The sequence below is a fragment of the Barbus barbus genome (assembly GCF_936440315.1).
Source record: "Barbus barbus genome assembly, chromosome: 4".
In the NCBI taxonomy this organism is placed as follows: Eukaryota; Metazoa; Chordata; class Actinopteri; order Cypriniformes; family Cyprinidae; genus Barbus; species Barbus barbus.
In genome coordinates, this window is record NC_136732.1 from 22,755,830 (window position 1) to 22,780,034 (window position 24,205).

General features: G+C 38.9%; 1 protein-coding gene across 2 annotated transcripts in view; it reads right to left on the reverse strand.

The window, feature by feature from the left end:
- Window positions 1–20,756: 20,756 nt before the first annotated feature.
- The window catches only part of LOC306865645 (noelin-2-like), a 72,760-nt gene continuing 69,311 nt past the window's right edge, over window positions 20,757–24,205 (reverse strand). For both annotated transcript variants that reach the window (XM_079410374.1, XM_079410373.1), the window contains exon 6: window positions 20,757–21,720. In XM_079410374.1, coding sequence (XP_079266500.1) covers window positions 21,046–21,720 — 675 coding nt within the window. In that variant the 3' untranslated portion in view covers window positions 20,757–21,045. The remainder of the gene's footprint in view (window positions 21,721–24,205) is intronic.

Consider the following 24,205-nt stretch of genomic DNA (forward strand, 5'->3'; position numbering starts at 1 on the left):
ACGCGCCTTCTCCTTTCCCATCCATCCATCCACCCAATCAATCAGGAGTCAGACATTCCCTGCCGCAGGTGTCCACAGTAACTCTGTCTGCAAATAAAAGCTAGTGAATTATGAAAATGGCATCCATGATGTTTATTTAAATGCTTTTTAGGATGTTTCTCTGAGTTTATATGCTCAGCTGGTGCACTGCTGTATCCATGGGAAAGGCTTTCTGCATTGTTCTCTTTCTTGAGGAGATACAGTGGTATAATCAATTGTTTCAATCACTGAAACTGGAAATGAAGATTTCCCAGGCTATTGCTAATCCCCCCCGTCGCCCCCGCCCACGTCTCTTCTTCTCCTTCGTGCCGTACGGGAAAGGTCAGGATGGAGAGATGGATTTAAAGCCTGTGATTGCAGCAGAGAGTCTTGTGTCCTTTTCGGAGATGAGATTGAGGGGTTGTACATCTCCTTCTGTCACCAGTGAGAGTGCTGACCTCCTCCACCTCTGCCTCTTTAAGCCGCGCTGAGAACAACCTTCGAATCAGCCAGGCCAGCATCCGTGCTGACAGGAGAGAGCATGAAAACAATGAGCTTGTCTCCATCCAGAGTCTAGGGTCACACAAAATGAAAGGAACCACAGCTGTACCAGCATTTACAAACATCACGGCATTCTCAGGTTTCAAAGAATTATTACACATTTGCTGCTAAGAGTGTGAAATAATAGTGATATAATATATAATATAATGTTTTTTTTTCACTTGCTTAAAATGCAGCAAATGAAGATGGGGATGAGACTGATATAGGGCTTTGTATAAAAATGATTTTGAAACCTTATATTTGATTAACAAAATAAATGCATGTACAAAATCAAACCTGTTAGTGGTATAATAACACCTACTGCTTAAAATAACTTTTTTTGGGGAATTATATTTTAAAATCCCTGTGATGCAAAGCTGAATTTTCAGCATCATTACGCCAGTCTTCAGTGTCACATGATACTTTAGAAGTCTTATATGCTGATTTGCTGTACAAGAAACATTTATTGTGATCAATGTTGAAAAGACTTGAGCTGCTTAATACTTTTGTGGAAACAAAGTACATTTGATACATTTTTCTAGGATTCTTTGATGAATAGAAAGTTCAAAGAATTGCATTTATTTGAAATAGAAATCTTTTGTAATGATGGCATCTTTTTAGGTCCATTTATTGCATCATTGCTCAGAAAATTTCTTAATTTCTTTCATAAAAAATAAAAAGAAAAGAAAGCATCTTACTGACTCCAAACTTTTGAATGGTTGTGTATGCATAATCTTAGCAAGCACTGTCATTTTCAGTTCCATCTGCTGCCTCTCTCCCATTGAAATAAACTGGGAACATTTGGTTACCATGTACCATGTAAAACTGCTTTTAATTCGGCTGCTCAGTGTGACAGAATATTGATTATTGGATTTCCTTTTTTCCCCTCTAACATCAGATCCTCTCTAGTGGATTCTTCAAAAATTTTTTGACCCCCAGCAAAATGTTTCCCTTTACTCATCTCATCCGCCTTCTCTATTCTTTTCCTGTGCCCTATCGCCCGTTCTTTTATTGCCCTTTCGCTAGATTTCATCTCTTCACCTCCATTCATTCTACCAGCAGTCCCTTGATTCCGTTGGCCTCTAGCATAGGAGAGTAAACAGTGAGTGTGTAATTGCTCCCTGTGGCCTTCTGTTTTTGTAGTAATTGCTCTAACGATTGCAAACTGTGCTTCAGCTGTCCCAGAGCAGCAGCTACTGTCCAAGGTCACCTGAAGCCAAACACAGGAAGCAGAGCAACAGTCGTGTCACACAAGCAAGACACACAGATCTCCTAATGCAGCTGTCATTGCAGTGTCACAATTCTATGGCCACTTGCAGTGTCCAACATACAGTAATGTTAATATTCAGCCTGTATGGTTTAACATGCCAAGCAGTGGTTTAACAGTGAAAGTCAGTAGGGTCCAGTGTGACTTTTAGACCGTCACCATTGACTTTCATTGTATGGAAAAAGCAGCTTTTTGTCTGTGTGTTTTCACAGAAGAAAGAAAGACATAAAGCTTTGGAACAGCATGTGGATGAGTGAAGGATCACATTATTTAAAATCTATGCCTTTAACATTTGGATGCCAATTCTACAATTGAGTCAACACTCAGTCTGTCTTATTATAGTCAACAAATATATAATGCAAGTTTGTAAAGAGATGCAATAATTCCCCATTTCACTCTGCTTTTAATGAACACTGCTACTTAAGAGTACAGCACCCCTCCAAATGAACAATCCACTCGTCTGTGTCAACATTTAAACATTGAGCCAGTGCTATGTTAGCAGTGTTCAGAAACATAAAACACAAAAATGTCCCCGCATAATAAGCATTATTTGTTTCCAAGCAACTGGCCTAATGAGGTGATGTCGCTGTAATGCTGATGACAAGACTTTGATATCTGGCTGAATACTTAGTTTAAACAGAGAAGAGGCTTAATACATAATAACAGACTGTCATTTAAAAAAAAAATTTGTTGGGACATTTTGCTTCTTTCAAGAATTAGTTATTTTACATAGTGGAATTTTAATATCTACTGATATGTTTTATATATATATACATATATATATATATATATATATATATATATATACACACAACAGTTTGTTCAGGTTCTCAAATCGGTTGAGAACCCTGAGATTTTGTACTGGTATGGCTACAGGAACACCCTTTCACAATGTTGTATCACTCCGCTTGTTCTTGTCATGAATCTGGCCTACGAACTTCCGTTAACTCACCACCAGAGGTCACTCACTCACCACAGGGACTCTTGCACTACACTAACTGTTGCACGCCACCTCAGACTACAATTCCCATCATCCATTGCACTGACGACACACACAGCTGTTTGCACTGATCAAACAGCTGATTGCACTGATCGCACACCCTACATAAACCATGGACTTCCTCTTCCTCTCTGCCGAGTATTGTTTAGCATATATCTTAGCGATAGCTACTCTACAGAGCTGCCTCAGTTGTTATAGTCTTGCCTTGTTAGTTTTCTCGTGTTTGATACCTGCCCGTGTTACCTGGATTATCTCTCTTGCCTTGCCCCTGTTGGATATTGTTCGCCGATCAAGGACCCACGCTTGCCCTAGTACTATTCTTTGTCTTGCCATTTATATACCTGTTTGCCTATGTTTGACCCATGTCTGTTTGATGACCACACCTTTTAATAAAGCTCTGCAAATCAATCCGCTTGCCTCATGTCTCTTCGGCTCCGTAACAATTCTAGCCCGGTTTATCTTTTTTTTGTCGATCTAGTGTCATGACGGATGCCCAAATCCACTATAATTTAAAAATAATACTGTTTTGTGTCACGGAATGCAGTTTTAAGGATTTTTTTTAGGCGAGAATGTGCTTGCTTGGACTTAAAAGATGCGGTTTATTAATAAAGATAATGTCTATTTGAAAATTTGCTTCAGCGTTTTCGGAGACAGGATCTCCAGCGGTTCAGCGGCAGTTCAGCACTCATTACACCCACAGAGAGCACCTCACCGCGGCCAGATCTTCTGGAATTTACCACTGGCTCTAATGTCTATATACTGGTTAAACACAAGATATAATTCATGTTGGGTAAATCTAACGGCCAGTCTTTGGTCTCATTAAATTATTATTTGTTCCAGAACAAATAGTTTTGCCAAAAGTTTATCATGTTTATGTAAATTCAATGCTGTATATCGCGGTGCCTTTGCTTACGATTGACTGAATTGCCTAGCAACTTTTATGATGGCTGCTGTTGTTGTTTATTAAATGATTATTCAATTATTAGTATTTTATATAAATAATAATAGTATTCAATAATGTTTAGTACTGAGACATGGTGCGTGTGTTGTGATTTTAGTTACATTGTTCCGCCTTTAAATGGTGACAACAGACTGTTTTTATAAGTCAGCACTGCAGTAAAGACTTTTACTTTGAAAAATAAATGCTTTTCTAAACTGAAGTTATTTTTACTTACAACAACAGCTCGATTTTACTTCAATCACAGTCGCTCAGTCCATCTCTCTCTCATATGCTTATTTTGCATAATACAGCAAGCTTTTACTACAGTAATACAATAAGTTTTCAATGAAGCAACTCAAAGTTCCTTCGCTACTAGTTCTAACGTTTTGGAATTAGCAACAGAGGCTTGGGCTGAGCTGTTCAACTGTCAACTTTAGATTTAAATCCGTGGCAGAAGAAAGTAGTTCTGCACAAAAGAGGGCTTTTAAAGATACTCCGTTGTTGTTTCTAAATTATTTACACACTCGTGCCGTTGAACTGTTGTATAAATGCAATATCACACTCGTAGACGTGATATATGGCTGTATATCATCACGGCTGTGATTACCTATGGCACTCGGCCTGCGGCCAAAATGATTATTATTTTTTTTATCTAAGTAAGAATCATATCTTTAGAATAATATATTTAGTAATAACTGGAACATACAGTTCTAGTTTACTTGCTACAAAGTGTCTTGAAGGAGAAAAAAAGTAAATTGTGCCCACGATTTACTAATTCGTTCCCTCGGTTTACTAAATTATGCTCACAATTTTCTAATTCATTCCCTTGTTTTAAGGAAATCGTGTGCTCGAAATATTAATTTGTGCATTCTCATAAACCTTTTGCTGCTGTTATGTTACATGTTATGGACAGAGACACTTTAATTGGCTTTTATTTTGAATTGGGAATGAGTCATTTTAAGTGAGAGGCTTCTACTAGAATGCAGACAGGAAGTAGAATGAATTATTTTGTGCTCATGATTTACTTAACGAGAAAATTAATTATTAGGTTACACTTTATTTTAAGGTGTACTTGTTACAGTGTAATTATACATTTAAGTACTGAGTAATATACATGTTCTTACTATATGGTTAGGCTTAGGGTTACTTGAATGCAGTTATGCATCAAGTATTGTTATTACAATAGTAAGTACATGTAATGTGTAACAAAGACACCTTAAAAAAAGTTTTACCAATTATTAAGTGCATGATTTACTTAGCACAAGGGAACGAAGTAGTAAATTGTGCGCACAATTTAACAGAGGGAACAAATTATTATATCGAGTGCATAATTTACTTAGCAAGAAGGAACAAATTATTAAATTGTGTGGATGGTTTACTTATTTTTCCTGCATGTCATGTGCGGGGCTCTGTAATTTAGTTCTTTCTCAAGAGCCTACCTTATTGTACACTGTCAACTAGAAATGTATATTTGTACTACTGTAAGTGACAACTTTGACAACTTGGGTATTTGAGTTGACTAAACTTCGAGGCAGAATAAACACTTACTTTTTGTAAGTTGAAACTTTTTATAAATGTTGCGACCTGCTACATTTGCTTCCAAGTGGACTGGGCTATAACTCCTAGTATAGTTGCATGTAAGCCAGTCTTATTTGAGCTTGGCAGATCAAGAAAATGTTGGCAATTTTTTATGTGCAGTATGCATCAGGCGGTCACTGAACAGACTGGTCTGTGGGTGTGCCTTGGAGACTTCCAGCATCCATAACCCAACATATGCTGCTAACCAGCCATGCAGGAATTTTCAGCAGGCAGACTAATTAGAAAGTATGTCTGCGTCCAGTTCTACCAGCAGACCTGTTGCACTAAATAGTATTTGATCTTTCTCAACATGGCATAGAATCCTTTCTGACACCATTTTATCACTCTATTGGCGTTAAAGAGCCTGGGAAATGGGCTCTCTGAGACAGAACTGCGGCATCCCTCAGCGAAGTCAGGAAAATAACCAACTGTCTGAGAGTGGGTGAGACTGAGACGTGAGTGGAATCTTTAGCTGACTCAGAAAGATGGGGAACAGGGCCTCCGGGGGGTTTTGCGTTGCCCGTCGTCAGCACGCGGCGGTGACGAACGATGTGTGAGCGCTGGACTGATGACTGCAGTGTGGAGGTTGGGATGTGGTGACAGGCTGGAGACCGCAGTGCCATTCTCCTGGTGACACTGGCTAGCTGTGATGAATGCAAAATTGATAGGGCTCATTGAAATTCACAGACAAGAGGAATCTCCATTGACTAGTTCAGCAGCGCCAGCAGCTTGTTTGGAGGAAATTAATTTAATAACAAGACCAGTAAGGCGTCGTGATTGTGGCCTCGCCCCAATTTCCATATTAATGAATTTGTGCGCGTGAGGCATTTCTGGGCAAGCAGTCGTCACCTATTACCTTCCCTTGCCCCTTGAGCTATGTTTTGTTTGTTCAGCTCGGAAACAGGCTTTCCCTTGATACATTGAAGGAATAATGGTGGGAAACACACTCTTCACTCTGGGAATCAAGTGTCAGATATCTGCCATGTAAGCATAATCTTGTAGCTTCTTGGTAATATAGATGTTATATAGTTTAAAATTCCAGCAGAGCTTATAAACTTGCAGACACTTGTCTTTTAATGTATATTTTGATGTATTATGTATGGGGTGTGTGGTGAATTGACACTTTGAGTCCAAAGACATAATAAAGATTTATGTGACGGCTTGGGGGACAGCTGCATTCGCTGTGCCTGCATTATACAGCAGAAATGCGGTATAAATTCAGTGCATGTACATCTAAAGAGATGCCCCTGAGATTGGCCTCTATGAATTCGTATTTCTCTGCAAAGGCAAATTAGTTGTGTTGTTTTTAGACATTATCTTATTCTCTGTCTCTTCGAGTTCTACTCTGCTTATCTCTGCCTTTGGCTGCACTATCCAGACTGTCTTTTTTTTCTAATTTGCTCTCCAACAGGTCTCTCATTTATCTCAGGGCTGGTGTGAGAGGAAAGACTCTCTTTCTGCTGAACTGTGACTGCTCCAAATCCTCCAGCAGAGAGAACAACTCAATCACACTGAAACACTGAGAGCTCTCACAAAGGCTGGTCATTTGTTTCAGAGCTCCAGACTTTTTCTGCAGACACTAAAACTGATGGGATACAACTTAATTTTAAGTAATGTTACAGGTGCCAAAGTTAGGCGAGCTTCACGCTTCCTCGTTTTCTACACATCAAGTGTGTACTGAAGTGTACTGCAACTCAAACTCTTAAAAACTTAAACTTTTTCCCATAAATAGTCAGTTAAAAGAGGTGTTCAGCCATCAAAATGATGATCGTCAGCCTTGGATGGCCAAATTAAACTTTGTTTAGTTTAGTTTTTCTATAATTGCAGCTCAAGAAAGTGACCTGACTTCATTCCAGATTACGTTCCTGTTTCTATTAGTTTGTGGCATCCATAAAGGCTCGTTTGTTTTGGTTTGACTTTCTAGCTTCACCACAAAAGGTTTGCAATATTTTCATACCTCCTAATTTTGGATATGTGTAAATACAGTGAAAAACAGTGTATGATTTTGTAATTTTCTAGCAGTGAAGATAACACTTTAGCATAGGGACCAATTCTCACTATTAACTGGTTGCTTAGCATACTTATTATTAATATATTAGCTGTTTATTAGTACTTATAGAGCACATATTCTGCATGACCATATTCTACATCCCTAATCCTACCCAATACCTAAATTTAACAACTACCTTACAAACTATTAATAGGCATCAAATTGGGAGTTTATTGAGGCAAAAGTCATAGTTAATGGTTAATTAATAGCAAGAATTGGACCTTAAAATATAGTGTGACCGCATATGTGAACATATTTCAATTTACAAAATGTGTATATTTAAAGTTTTCAGTCCTCTTTCAATAAATATGTTGGACTTTTTTAAAATAATTTCACTTACAATAACTTGGGGAACGGGGTTAAATAGTTTTTAGAATTCCCCATTACGGCACCCTTGCCAGCAGGTGCATGCTGATTTAATGTTTTTAAAATGTCCTACATTATACTGGGCTTTTTGTTTGTTTGTTACATACAGTATTAGTTTTATCCAGCATATGTAATAGTTCTCACAGAAAAAAACATAGGATTTTTGCCTCAAAGGCTTTTAAAAGGCTTTTGTATTCATAGAAAATAGCAGCAATATGCAGGTCCACATGGAGTCTGCAGCCGCAGAAACATAAATCTACCTACATTTTTAGAGAATTTGAAAACCTGTCAATCAAAAAAATTCCCTGCCTCTTGTGTGTCCGTTACATATTTTTGAATAAATTGATCCTGGTTACAGCTACCAATAAGATTGGAGTACCTTTAACTCCTTTAAACACATTGAACATTACACAGCATTTGCATTTTACTCCTGTATTTTACATATTACTGAGTGAAACTAGAAATACATTGAGAAAAGAAATATAGGATGGAACTTCGTCCATCAGAAACTGATTGGATCAGCTGAAAAGTTGTTTCCCAAGTGGAAAAAGTTATTAAATTCTATGATGAAATATGATGACAAATATAATTGTCTTTGGAATAACAGTAACACTTTATAGCGATAGTTAATTTTTAGACATTCTGCTGACTGTAAGTAACTTTGCAGCTACATGTCAGCTACAATTCATTAACCCTAGCAATCTACTAATACTTTAATGAGAGTTATTTGACATGTAGTTGCAAATTAATGAGTTAGTTGTCATGCATTTGCAAAGTTACTTATAGTTAATAGAATGTCTAAGGCTGACTACCAAAATAAAGTCTAACCAGAACAACTTGTGTGGATGAATATTTCACAATAAGACCAGGAATAAAGATAGTAAATTGAGTTGATTTTGAGTTCATGTTGATAAAGTCAGCTCAAAAAAAAAAAAAAAAAACAAGTCTTCAGATAATGTCTGGTCCTAGCTAACAGAGACAGTTTTCCCTAGCGAAAGTGTTGGTTAATCTGTTGAAAACAGTGCTTTGCCCTGTTGTTGATGTAGGTTAGTTTGTGCCCGTCTATCCAGCCCCCGCACACCTACGCAGACTCCCACAACAACACGAGCACAGATGGCACATTCAAGGGGTTCTGGGAGAAAACAGGCAGTCCATCAGAAAACAGATTTCCCACAGAGAGAGAGGTGTATTAGAGAGGAGAGTATGGGAAATTCAATAGTTGACAGTATGGAGTCTGTTCACAAAGTTAATGCTGTTGGTCTGAGCAGAATTTGAGTTTGTGAGAAAGCGAAATAGATGTAATACTGTCTGAGATGGACACGGGCGGATTATGAATGTTCTATTTGTGAAGCTCCGGTCCTGCTACTGGTTTAATCACACCGACTGCACGGCTTGGCTGAGCAGCTGGATTCCTATTACGGCTGCTTGGCTAGCTTACTCTATTCTTACCCGATAACGATCAGCATCCGTACCGGCAAGGTTTTTTTTTCCGCCATGGGGCTGAGTGCATCTTTATTCCACCTGATCTCACTATGAACTTGTCTTCATCTTGTTCTCTTCTTATTGAAACCATTCTGAGTTGACCCAGACACCACACCCACCTCTCTGACCCACACACCTGCAGCATCCCCTCTATGACGTCAAACCGGATTTCACTATAACCTTAATATTAAACCAGCTGTAATGGTTTTATTGCTTTAGTGGAGTGTGGCATGTCCGAGCAGAAGGGTTATAAAGACAAATGACCTGTGGTTTCGCTGCAATATATTTCTGCTTTATTGTCTTTCACAAATCAGCATGTAATGAAATTAGAGCTGGGTGTACCAGTCAATGTGAGTAAAAAAAATGCAATTACGAGGGCAATTACGAAGGGGTGTCTCGTGGGAGATAAGGAAGAGATTGAAAACGTATTACAACCTGCTTTCCTCTCATCTGTCCTCTTTTACAGCTCTTTCTCAAGGGGGGGAAAACAGCTGTGCAAACTTTTGAGATCACCAGAATTAATTTCATTCGCAGAAAGATTGAAGGGCAAACAGTTATGCAACTTTATTTTTTACTTTATTTTTAGTATTTCAGTGCAGAAACCTAGTGATGCTGGATGATAAAGTGCTGTCACTACAACATAAACCAATGCCAGGTGGAGTTTTAACAGTAGGTGATGGGTTGTAACATTAATAGACATTATGGGGCATGGGCGTTTCCTGCAAGGGAGGCAAAACCTCCTCAAAGGCAGTGCCTCGTGTTTTCCCCCATTCTATTGCCCATGCAAAAACATATTCTGTGTGAATGGCCCCTTATATTCCTAACTTTACTGGCCATAAACACTCTATTAGCCACCATAAAACTATATTTTGCATTCATTAAGAATACTGTAGCTCACTTTGTTCCTATGTTCCAAGTACATACAGTGCTGAAATGTATAGCTTCAATCCAAGCATATAAGCCAAATCTGCTGTAAAAATATTTAACCATTTACAGAATTTAACTGTTAACGCTGTTGAAAAAAACAGCATATGCTGGTTAAGTATGGTTTGAAGAATGGCAGCTGGTTTGAGCTGGTTTAATCTGGACCTTAGTTGGTCATGAGCTAGCTCCTGCTCATGGCTACTGTAGCTCATAACCAGCTTAACCCAGCTCATGACCAACTAAGGACCAGCTCAAACTAGCTGCCATGCTTTAAAACACATCTAACCAGCATATGCTGTTTTTATCAACAGGGTAATCAATCTCAGAATGCATTGCGACAAGTAAAAATATATTTAATTCACTACCAAAAAGTAATAAATATTTGTAAACAACCAAATGAAATTCAGTTGAATTAAAATCTATCTTGCTCAATATTTGCTTGTGCTGTATTTTTGTTATCTTAGCAACATGCTAATGAAATTTGCCAGAAACATGAAATTTTTACTCAAATTTCTGCAAAGTGAGCGGACCCTGCATGATCATTTGTTCTAGGATGTGAAGAAGAAAGGGTGTATGGGAGAGTATGCCATTTTACAGTAACCAAGTGTTTTTACACTGCAGTGGAAGGGAGGGTGCTGCAGCTTTTTTAATTGGGTGCGTATGAAACAGCTGTCATGCCCACCGTTTGGGCTGTAAGTCTTAATTAAACAGAAGTGCATGCTGGGCCGGCTGTAGCCTCCCTGAGAAGATTTTGTGTGAATTACACCGATATCTCACTCGCACAAACACACAAGTATACGCATACGATCACAAGGGTGGTGTATCCATGAGTCCATCTTTCTCCATCACAGCAAGTCCATCACTTAAACTGACATGCAGCAGGATGCTAACAGACAGCTTTGCTTATGCCATTGAAAGTTTACTGTAGTCCCGACTCCCAACGCACTAGTCTGCTTGAGCAGTGTTAAGAGAAGGACGCAGTGTAGATGCAATGGAGGCTGTTAAAGGCTAATCTTTTATTCAGCAGGGATGCCTGGTGATTTGAGGCACTCAAATAAGAGATGTGACTGTGCTAATGTTGTTCCACCACAATCAAGATTCATGAGGCCTAGGTACATGTTTGTGCCTGAAAGAGAAAGGAGAAGAAAGGGAGAGGGTACAGCTTTCTTTAGATTTCTTTAGCTCGGCTTCAAAGCATTGCTGCATTCTCAGCACGATTTCTATTTTTAGCGGCCTCACTGCATCAAAGCTTTAATTCCCTGTACGTATACAAATGAAACAATTATTTAGAACTCTTCACCAGGCTTAGATGCCGCAGTGTGACACACATCAGATAATTTTCCCATTATTTACCTTGTAAATTGCATAAAGCCTGTTTTACACCATATGAAAATCGGTCTTATGAACAGGTTGCAGCACTCAAACTGTACGCTTAAGCAGCACTTCAAGTGGAGTTTTGATAGGGAGTGATTTTGTGCCCTGTATAGCATGGTGATCTCAGAAGAAAATATGTTGAAAATGCTATGAACCTATTTATCAGCACAATTGTAAGCAATATGGGGTTTTATGAAGTCGTTTTTTTAAATAATATAAAATAACAGTGAACTACTCACTTTAAGGCATGATGAACAGGCCCTCTGTATTTTTGGTGATCAGATCATGATCGATCGGCACTTAACATTAAAGGGGTCCTATTATGCTTTTTCACTTTTTGAATTTTAGTCATTGTGTAGTGTGTATGTTTGGGCATAAAAAGATCTACTAAGTTACAAATCTCCACTCCAAAGGGAGATATTTTGTTTAAAAAATCCCTTTTCAAAAACTACAACAAACGGCTCGTTTGGACTACAAAGTTGTTCTCCTGTATTTGTGATATTACAAAAATAAATCCCGCTTACATAAATTTGAATGGTTGGGGAGAACGTTTGGTTGAGCACTGCACGTTTCAAAATAGAAACCCGTTCTGGTGTTTTTATATCACTGTATTTCTGATGGAAACCGACTGTTTTCAGAAAATTTTGGATGTCATTTTCATTTCATCTTGCATGTAATGTCTGATAAAGCAGCATTTGTGAGTGGAGCTCTGCTTTGTGTACAGCGTTACCGGGGAAACCTCGCTCTCTCCCTCTCCAACAGCGCCTCCTGATGGCAGAGAATCAATTTGCATATATATGCCGCCACAAATAGTTTCACTGCAACTCATGTGATAATGTTAGAATTAAAGAACAATTAACTTAATACATATTACCATTGCACTTATCTGTATATAGTAAATGCAGTTATTTTTAAGCTGTTGTTGACATCCTATCTAAAACGTGATTTAGCAAAAAAAAACAAAAAAGCAAAACAATAACGTTACCACTTCAATAGAGTGGTGGAACTATGATGTCACTATGTAGGCGAAAACCTGGAAGCGAGTTAGCATTTTAGCACTTCCGGTTCCATCGTCCCAGAGTCAATGGGTTTTTTGAATGGGATTTTGTTTAAATCCCTTAAATAAGGTCTGTGGTTCACACAGGTTCAAGATACTTTCACGTTTTATTCTACGACATAAAACACACCAGTAACACCCCACTCGTGATTTTTTTTAAAACTGTTATGTTTCTTAAAAAAGAGGGTTGCTAACAAGTTGCTAAAAGGGACTACAGGCGCTGTCAGAGACATTAAATGTCATCATGCCGAAAAGTTGATCAATTTACGGTATTTTCCAGTTGTAGTATAATTTGTAATACAATTAATTTTAGAAAAACCAATGAATAGTTTCCCGCATTTTATATTGTTGTTCGACAAGGTTTTTTTGCTTTGCCCCGAAATGCGACACAAGTCTTTGGATGGAAGACGCTCGTTTTATCGCTTAACCTTAACGTTACTGATGCGGAGACTCTGGCTTCGTACCATAAGGTAAACTCGTATGATTATTACATGTAAACACCACATTTGCTGGCTTTACGTGGTGAAAGTGAAACTTTAATGATGCATAGTGCTTAAAGCCACGTTAAAATGAAATGTTTACGGCCAAATGAATCTGTTAGAAAGCATATAGACTGAGGATTTCCTAGAAGCAAGGATAAAATAAAATTTGTGTACCCACCCTAACAAAACGATAGCTGAAATGTGGTACTTTATTCACTAAAATAAGTTTAATCTTACCATATCCAAAAACCTGCTCACTCTGCTGTTATTTAATAGATTAAATTCGTGGGGATACGTTTTTAATGAACATATTCATATTAATCAAGGATTTATTGACTTTTAATGCACCTTATTTCGAAATGTACAGAAATACGTGCTTTCAGATGTCCTTTAGTTAAGATTATTTCATTTATTCACTATACTATTATAATGTGTCTCATTTCAGTTTTAGTTTGGCACTAGTTTTGTATTTAATCCAGTGTATTTGAAACGGTTCATGTAGCGTGGATTAAAATTCATATAAAGAATAAAACCTTTTCATTGAACGTTGAAAATAAGTTTGAGAAAGTTGTTGGGAGTATGGTGCTGATGACGTTGAAGGTTTAGCTTTTTAGTTCTGGCGCTTTTATTTAGGCTTCAAAATTCGTCAAAGTTATATTATTTTGTGAAGATTATTTTGATGGACAAAACGTGTAAGTTTCATGAACTATGATTGAACACAGAGCTTATTTTTTTTGCGATAATCCAAAAGCCTATGGAAAAATCCTATTGGCTTTTTGTCGAGGAACCAGTTTCATGCTAACAGCCGATCCGCCTACAAAGTGACATCATAGTTCCCCCACTCTATATGTCTTGCAATATCCGTGCGTGCAAAGGTTCTGCGCGATCCTCTTGTTCAATATTCTCGAGGTCTGAATTGATATAGCAATATTGACGAACTTGCTGCTTTGGCAAGGGGAGGGACAGTACTGAAACACCGTCTAAGCTGTTCGCCAATCACAACGCACTGGGACAGCTAACCAATCACAACACATTTCACTTTTTGGAAGGCGGGCCTTCATCAAACCGGAACTAATGGAGTCGTTTGTGTCAGACTGGGGAGAAATGTATTGTAATAATGTAAATTATTTGAAAAATAATGCGATTTTCAAACCACCAAGTATGAGAGCATGTTCTAGTACACCCCCAAAACAAAATCAAGACTTTGTAAAAGGGCATAATAGGACCCCTTTAAAAGCCCAGTATACAGTAAATGCACCCGAGATGCATTAGAAATTACATTTGGAGAGGGTTTGAGAAAGATTGTAACCACATTTAATGAAGATGTAAATGCAAATGTGTTTTTGTTGCACATTCGGCTTTGTAAGAGGTTACGCTGAAAATATAGCATCGCATACAGTATGCCACTTTGACATACTGAAACGGTAAGGCGTTATTTTGTGGGGTTGTGGCAGTTTCTTTTTATTCTGGTCTAAGAAAGATAACACACACAGTTCTCTTGTGATCTGCTCACTTGATTTAATAATCAATACCTCATGAATTATTGCACTGACTGTCTCACTCACATTTTCTCTGTGTATTTTTGTGGAGAATTTCCCTACTTTTCATAACTTTTTCTCCCTATTATCTTTCATTTCATTTTATTATTTTCTCCTTCACTTGTCTGACTTCCATGTCTTATTCAAGTAGTACCTTTATACTGCTAAAGGTGTCATATTATACCATTAGTCAAGGTTTATTGTTTTGCCATTTAGTTTGACCATTTTGTTTATGTCCCTTTGAAGCAACTGCTTTTTTTCTACTGTGATTTAAGATTTCTGTGTAAAATGAGATTCACAAAACAGCCTGCTTTGAAATGTGTCACATAACCTGTTAAGATTTAATGTTCAAAATGAACTTTACCTACACATTTCCAACATTTTGATCTTTCAGACAAACATGCAGAGCAGTAGGTGTTACACACAGCCAGGAATAGCACAGAGTATTCTGTGTCTATCCTACTTAAGTCTCAGCCTCGGACGTCACGCCCACGGAACGTTGGCTGAACGTCTGATGCATATGGCACACAAAAGTGGAAACACTTCGTTGTTGGACTGGTCAAAGACTATAGAATACCCAAGACAGATCATTGTATTGTTTTGAATGGGGAGAAATGCAACGCTCAATATGGCCGCTCAATCGCAGGAAGCCCCACCTTCTGAATGAAAGAGCCAACCGCTAATCAGTAAAGTCAGCTAGTCACTGCAGCTGCCGTTAGAAGTCCCGGTTGCTATAGAAACATTCAGCGTTCAGCATGCGCACTGGCTGATCTAGCCTGAAAAATACGCTTTTTATAACGCTATTTGAGCAAAAGAAACTATTTATCATACAGTTGTTATCAGATTTCTTTGGTGATTTCAAATACGAAATTTATCGTAAGTGTGACACCCTAAAGTATGTGCACATTTTGGGTATTGTGATTTTGGAAGAAAAGGTTTATTTTCCATATACTGTGTTGTATCTTACATATATTTTATGTCAAATGTATTGGGAAGCTGAAAAATGTCAAGTGAAAATCATTGTCTATTGTTGAGTGAGATCGGCAGGGACGGATTATGACGCACCGGTGCCCGGGGCACGGACTGATTAAAGGCCCCCCTCAGTTGAAATTGCGCTAATTTTTTCTTAAATTCAAATAGTAATGGATTTTATCTACACTAAGTGAAAATAGCAGTATTTTTAGCGATGTTATTTACACTAAGTGCAAATAGCTATAGATTACATTACACTATGTTAAAATAGCAAGATTTTCTGCTATTTATACTAGTTTATACTTTATACTACTCGCAAAATAGTGGCAATTATCTGCACTTCAGTATTGTATTACATTATAAAACAGTATGCAATAATAACGTATTGAGTGTAAATTTTTAATAATTTTAATTCAAATTATTAAATGGATGTCACCTTATTGGTACAATTAAGCCCTCCCGACACCTACCCTAACCCTACCGGATACTTTATTTTCAACTTTTTGGTTATTTCTTAAATTTTTATTGACAATAAATGCTTTTACGATGTGATTTGAGATTTGAAAAGGGAGAAAAAAGTTTGGAAAAAGGCGGGTTCGAAACCTTGTCAATCGCGTCAAAAAGCATGCGCTTTACCACTGGAGATTACGATTCAAAGCCGTTTTTTTTATATATAATCTTGACAGTCCCTATCACACGTTGGTGGGTGGAGTGTAAATAGTCTCTGCCAAAAGGTGGGCTATTTGCACTAAGTGTAAATAGACTTCATTTACATTACTGGGGTCGACAATATAAATGGCCAGGTGGCCCGGACGTACTTTTAAAACCGTCAGGGCCACCAGATCGCTTCAACCACTAGCCCGGTGGGGCCAGTAAAAATAATGCCTCGATTAAAAAAAGTCTAATTTCACATTAATTACCTGTGGTTCTGTGTTTTGATTTCTGTTAAATCGTCTCGGTAACCACCGCTAACACGTTACGTGATCCCGCCAGCCTTACAGATGCAGCGGGTTTATGCGCTCCGTCTGCACCACCTTGCTCGCTCCCGCGGTTACGCGCGCAAACTGCACACTGCTGCTCAGCACCTACCTATAGCTATTAAGCTAGGCTACATGTTTCTGAAACCCCCATCACCCGGCCAAACGCCGGGTAAAAAAGAGAAGGCAAGGAAGAGAAAATCACCAGAGGAATTGAGGGAAAGCGAAAGGGAATACGAAAAGAAAAGGCAGAGAAAGTTTCAGCCCCAGTGGCGAGACCGCTGGAATTGGCTGGGCTTAGGGGTGTGCGATATGACGATTTTTGATCGTGGACGATAAAAATGTCTGCACGATCTGCTTTTGAAGAAATATCGTAGTATCCTGCTACAGCACACATTATATCAAATACAGTTCTGGTGCCTCCGTCTCTATATACTGTACAACACGACATACAGCAGTAGAGTTACTCTTACAGGACACTGCACTTATTCGCGATCGCAAAAGTACATTATTTGCACACAAGCCTTGCTGGTTAAATGTTTCATTCGCGCGCTGGTCTGAGGTGCGCTTTTTCTGAGCGCATACACCTGAAGCACGCGCACTAAAAAGCCTGTCTAACAGCGCCCGATTACTCAACTAACTTATTTTTTGCGCTAATACTGTCAAAACACACAAGGTTTACATACAGACTCAGTTGGTTATCTCTAAAATGAAAGTAAATAGTTAAGAGAGAAACAGATGCCTGCCTGTATATTAGATGCGTGCAGCTCTTAAAGGGACAGGACACTAAACGTGCTGTCGACTGTCATTAAAGGGATAGTTCACCCTAAAATTTAATTTCTCCCATTATTTACTCACTCACATGTTGTCCCAAACCTCTATTAATTTCTTGTGCTGAACACAAAAGAAGATATTTTGAAGAATGAGGGTAACCAAACAGTTGCTGGTCTACATTGACTTTGATAGCAGGAAAGAAAAATCCTGTGGAAGTCACTGTGGACCAGCAACTGTTTGGTTTTCCACCTTCTTCAAAATAGCATTTATGTTCAGCAGAAGAAAGAAACTCATTCAGGTTTAAAACAACTTTTGAGTAAATGATGGTATAAAAATAAAACATTATGACAGAATTGACAGACAGATGACAGAATATTTATTTTTGGGGGAAATATTCATTTAACGTTAACAAAACAACAAAACGCAAAGAGAAAAATCACTCACTATTCTTGACTGAAAAACTTTAATACAGTTGCTTTAGGAATCAGTCTATCTAGTGTTTTATTTTTATATTTGTTCATTCAATTTCATTGAATGCTCTGCTAAATACACCTATTGTACCTGAAAATAAAGCACTGTTTGTTTTATTTGTATATTATGTGTATTTGTAATGTGTATCTTTGTTCTTATTTTTTAATAAGAAAGATAGAATGATGACAAAGATTTTTATCTTCGCCCACTTTGGCCTAAATATCTGCCATGTCTTTTTTTTTGTTTTTGTTACCTTGAAAGGCTTTGTCTTTCTAGTTTGGCTGTAATGCTCAGACAACTTGTAAAACCAACATGACAAAGAATCGTGATAAAATCGTGAATCGTGATATTTCTAAAAAAAATCGTGATATGATATTTTTCCCATATCGCCCACCCCTAGCTGGGCTACGATCAAGAAAAAAAAGAGGTTTACTGTGAGCTCTGCAGATCAATGCCCACATATGCAGACAAGTAAGTTAGAGAAAAGTTAACGTGTATGAAACCTATGGTATGAACATAATATAATGAATTGCTGTGTGACTACGGAGAATGAATCCTATGCAATAGGTTTATTTGCACTTGTTTCATGTTTTTGCACAGTTTTGCTGCACTTTGCACTAAACCTACCTTTAAAAAAATGTATGTTATTCATGTTGTTCAAGCAAACTGTTCTTTTTCGTGATTATTGGGATCAATACCCGACGCGTTGACCTGGGCCAGTGAACTTCAAAAGACAAATTTCCCTTATTGTCTACCCCTGCATTATCAAAGAACATTATCATTGACGGAATTAAAGCAATCTCAAAAACTCCCATTAATCACTGAAGTTGCTTACATTGTGAAATGAATATCTTGCTTACATCGTACGCACTTCTGCACTTTGTTGTTTCTGATGAGAGAAATCGGCAGAGAGCAGAATTCATTCAGGCACCGCGCACTGAACAAAACAGCTGTTTCAGCGATGACTCATCTGGACGCCTCTTATTGGCCATTGTACTCATAAACTCAACAGAATCATGTGTGATTGGTTATAATGCATAATGCTGTAGAAAAACGGGCTGTCTCTGGGTCCGTGCCAGCCAGCTAAGATGAGCGAACAATTTAGCAGCTGATGATGTGCCGCACTGAATGATCTAATCACACCGGTGTGATTGTTTATTAAATATAAAAAATATTAGTCGGCTATTTTTTGTCTTTTGGAAGCTGCATTCAAAATCCACTTGCCTCAAAAATCTGAGGGGGAGTAGCAGTATTTCGGCTGGGCCCCCCTCTGGTCCAGTGCCCTGGGCACGTGCGTTAATCCGTCCCTGGAGATCGGGACTCTTATTTTGAAAATGAGCTGAGGACTCATACAGGGCAGTAGTGTTGTGCTTGCGCTGGCGCTCTCACAATTGCTGGAAATGATGTAGGACACAGACACACTTGCTCCTGTCGCCTCAATTTTTCCTGTTTCTACAGGACTTTCTGATCTGTCAACACGGCCTTTTGTGCGGGGTGTGTAACATAAGCTTAGTGAACAGTATTGGAAAATGTTATGTTTCCCCATACAAAGAGATAGGAGCTGCACTTGGATGCCCAAAAGGTGTTTCAAAGATGGCCGCCGAGTGACATGACTTGTCTTAAAGAGACTTTGGACTGGTTAGATTACACAGGATTTCTGGGAGACGTGTGTGTCGCATTCTTTAACGTTCCACCTGGAAACAAAGATGTTGTGATGCCAAACCCACTCACGAAAGAAGAAAGCCGTAGTGTTTACTACTGTGACGACGAGCGCTTATCAGGATCAACTAAATGCTGGATTTTCAAAAGTATGTGAAATATTTAAAGTTTGCGACATAGAACCTTTAAAATACCTCCGAGAGTCTGTTGTTGTGGCGACATTTCCACACCCCGAAACGTGATGCTTAACGAAATGAACTGTGATTGGTTGTTTGACATGTCAGTCAAACGGCCTCATGGGCAGGCCTTTGCCAATCAAAGCTACCATAGATTCCAGACCTTCAGCCATCAGTCTGAAAGTCTGGATACGTGAGACTAATCCTACTGCATACTTGTATCATTGTGGCTTGGCAGGCTAAGTTTTCAAACTAAAATTATTGTGGAATTGAGGATGGTTATATGTTAATGTCTTTTAATAGTCTCTCACATCAGAAAGTTGATTTAGCAGTTTAGACTACATTTTGTATTTTTGAAAATACAAAATAAAGTTTTGGTTAAATAAAATAACAGCACGGATGCTCTATTTATCCTGAACGGTGATGGATGGGTTCGGTGTGTACAGTGGATCTTTCTTTTCAAGTACTCAAAACGCTTGCCCTTGCATTGTCTGCGTCACAAAATTACGTCACATGGACTGTCTGCAAGCCGGACAAGGGAAGTATACTTTGGTCTTAACTCAAATTAAATAAAGAACACATCTAACAGGTAGTTGGACAAGCCCACAGTTTCTAATTTGATATTTTTACACAGCCTGCTGAGGAGGCGTGCCTCGAAAGAAACATGGAAACAGATTGCAACTTGACAGGCACAAACAACAACAACAGCAGCAGCAGCAGCAGGCATCACTGTAGCCCGAGGCCTCATCTGTCCGACTGAATACTTTGCTTTTTTTTCCTCATTCTTCCGCTGTCTCTTATTTCTTCTCCTCTGCCACATCACCTTTCAGCCCTTCATGTCACGGAGCTCCGCCTGACTGGCGTCTCTCCTCAGGATGGCTGACACCAAACAGGAGCTGGATTCACTTCCTGAGGCAGTCAAGAGGAGCTTGGCTCGTCCTGCTGCGGCACATCTCTAGTTATATTACAGCTGGAGTTTAGAAAAAGGCTTTGTGAAAGATTTCACAAAGAATACACAGCGAACAAGCATTTACTCAAACTTTTCACTACAGAATGCGTCCATTATTAACCAATGGAATCTGGGTGGAAAAAGAAAAAGGTGAAACTTGAAAATGGTAAAGTCTGATGTTTATTTATTCTTTGTCCACAAATAAAACGAAAGTACTCATGCTGAATCATCACAGGAAAGAAAGTAAAGGCTCAGTTTATGTACCAGTACCAATCTTGCTCTCCTCAGAACATTAGATGAATAATAGCACTCTATGAAGTTTGGAATGCAGTAAAAAAGTCTAAGCTTTAGTCATGTCCTCCTCCACATAAATGTGTGTATATATGTGTGTGGGCATATCAGTGTGTGTACATTTGTGTGTAAGCAAATGTGTTTGTAAGGTCTGCATGACCTAGTCCTCAGCTGTTTTGATGACCTGGAACAATGTGACGTTGTAGAGGACTTGATGTCCGTTGTTCCAAGTGTAGAGCACTCTTTCTCGGGGGTTGTAGTCCATCATGGAAATGTGGGAGTATTGGTTATGGAAGGGGATGTCTGTGTACTCATAGGTTGAGGTGTTGGTGTAATATGCGAAGTAGATCTTAGCACCGGCCAGGTGGGAGTTGGTGACGTAGAGCGTGCCGCAGATCATGAAAGACTCACCGGCGCTTCGTTTAGGGAAGCCTGTGTCCCACGTCTGAAGCACTTCCAGGCTTTGTGGCTCCAGACGGCTAATGACGATGTTTCCAGCGTTGGGAATGGTGGTGTAGACGGCCCATAGCCCATTCTCATCAGCCATGAGGTCGATGTCGGACGATCCACCCCAGGAGTAGGGAAAGGTGTTGTTGTAGCCTGCGCCGCTAAGGCTGCGCTGCACCAGGATGCTTCGGGATCGGAAGTGGTACTTGATGAGGATGTTACTCTGGTATTTGTTGTAGTAGAGGGAGCCGTTGTAGACCACGTGACCCGTACCAGCCCAAGGGTGGGGCAGGAGATGCTGCACAAAGTTTTGGCCTTTCATGAAGTCGTTCATTGTGCGGTACTCCAGCACGCGACGTCCCTTAAAGTAACCATCCATTGACCACACCTGAGACAGAATAAGATATACAAATGTCAAATGCATGATAGATACAAATGTCAAATGCATGATAGATACAAACAAAGAAAAAAACAAACATACAGCACAGTCCAAAGTGTAGAAGCATGGTTCTGGTAATAGGTTTGATTCCCAGGGAATGCATCAAACAGTTAAAATGTATATGTATTAGGGATGGTAAAGTTCACCGATTCACATCGGTACATTGGCATAAAATTTAATGATGCAATGCATCAATTTTTAAAAAAGTATTATGCATTAGTTATAAGTTGGCATTTGTATCGCGATGCAATTCTATCTTTTATTATTTAGAAAGTGACAAATAATTTGTGACCAAAATTGTATATGTAGATTGATTGCTCCTCTCTAAGCTGTTTCTTAAAAAAAACTGAAATTAGTAATCTCTGAAAACTAAAAATAAATTGAGTTAAAAAAAACTAATAAAAAATAATGGTAACTAAATAGAAATAAAAGATAAATACAAATGAGCAAATGTTTACTCAAACTTTTAATTCGGATGAAAGTGTCTAGCCAAATGTGAAAAAAAGATTTTCTTAGTCACTAATCCATGCTTCATGACCGTGTGAACTCATCACTCATCATGTTTCTATTTCCTTCAAAGATGTTTTTTTGGGATTATTTTCAAATCATGCTGGAGGATCATCAATTTTTACATAACTTGTGGCATTCATGCAGCTTGAGTGCTGGTGACATTAAAGCTAAATGGGCACATACCACATATTAAGATATTTGAATTACAAATAAACAATCAAATTGAACAAGAATGCAAAATAGAAGCATTTTCACTAGTGAACTTTTTGATTTCTTTGTAAGTAGAAAGCGGAATCAGGTTAGAAATGAAAGCTGAGATTTCTGTGCTGAGAATGGAGTAGATAGAACATATACCTGGATGAAAGTACAGTACATCAAAAGAGATGCCATCTCCTGACTTACTTTTGAGAGAGTGACAGCAGAGCCTTTCTTCCTGTGTAACCAGTGGTGACTCTCACTGTGCACAGTCTAGGTGTGTGTGTGTGTGTTGTCAAATCTATTGATCTGCTCCCTGTGTGGGAGTGGAGATGCTGTATGTGCTCTGCACTTGGCTGCAGCAGTTGTTCCCTGCCCTTTTCCAATCCACATTCACAGGAAATCAATCCTGTTAGCGGTTCTCCATCTCTCTCTGCCTCTCTTCTCTTTACTCGCCCTCACTGTATGAGGCTGAAGTATCTATCAGGCACACAACAGCCATGCTGTGCCCCCATCTTTACCAAGCCATGCACTGTGCACTCTTTATTAACACATCGTAATGAAACTTCAGACAGTCAGCTTATTTAGGATGGTTATTATTTTCTTTCTCCTGCATAATGAAGCCCCTCTGAGGATTTAACGCTCCCCTGCTATCTTTTGCCTCCTCTCCTCCTCCCCCCGACCGTCCTACAGTCTCCCTCCCTGCCTCTTCCCCCATTTCTCATTCCACAGAGAGATGCGGTGCATTTTTATTTTTAGGCTACTGTGGGGCTGTGTGGTGACTGGAGAGGAGGAGAGCAGGTGACTTATGGACAGGCAGGATAATTGGAACATTAAGTATAGCATTTCCTTTGTGGGCTAAACGAGTCCCTGTAGATCGGCGAGTGGAGCTGTGGTCACACTGCGGTATGCCCATCTCCGTCTCTGTGTTCCCTTCTGAGAAAAATGGCATATGTTGTGCTTTGGATGTTGGAGTCCAGATCTTTACTATATTAAGTGCAATGTGTGTGTGACATTGTAAATCTATAGGGACAATGAATGCTCAGATGCCTGCCGCATTGATATGACCATTATCTTGATTGCGGGGATTTATTTGTCACTTTACGTGATCTGTGATTGATATTGGTGAGTGATGTGATCATTAAAGAAGATACAGATAAAGGACTTTATCATTTAAGATGAGCTTTCGAGTTGCCCCATGAAACAGAATAATTGATGATCATTGCATGTCCTCTTCATGTCAGTCCTTTTATAGTGGAAATTTTAAGACTGGACAGAGAGAACAGTAGATAGATTACCTGTGTTGTTTTAATTAAATTCCTCTACCTGCCATTCCAGTTCCATTTCAGCTTCACACTCATGAATTTAATAAGAGCCAAATTATTTAATTCTTCAAGCCTGTTCTCTACTGAGATTTACAGGGCTGTTGCTAAAACTAATGTAGCCCATGGACAAATTTCGGTAGGCCCTCTCGCAAATAGACCCAATGAGTAGATTACAATTTAAAGGGGTCGTATGATGCGATTTGAAGTTTTCCTTTCTCTTTGGAGTGTTACAAGCTGTTCATGCATAGATGAGATCCCTAAAGTTGCAAAGACTAAAGTCTCAAACCCAAAGAGATATTCTTTATAAAAGTTAAGACTCGTCCACGCCCCCCCTAAATGTCTACGTCACGATGTGGAAATATTTGCGAAATGCTGCCCAAATATTCATGCTAGGAAAGAAGGCA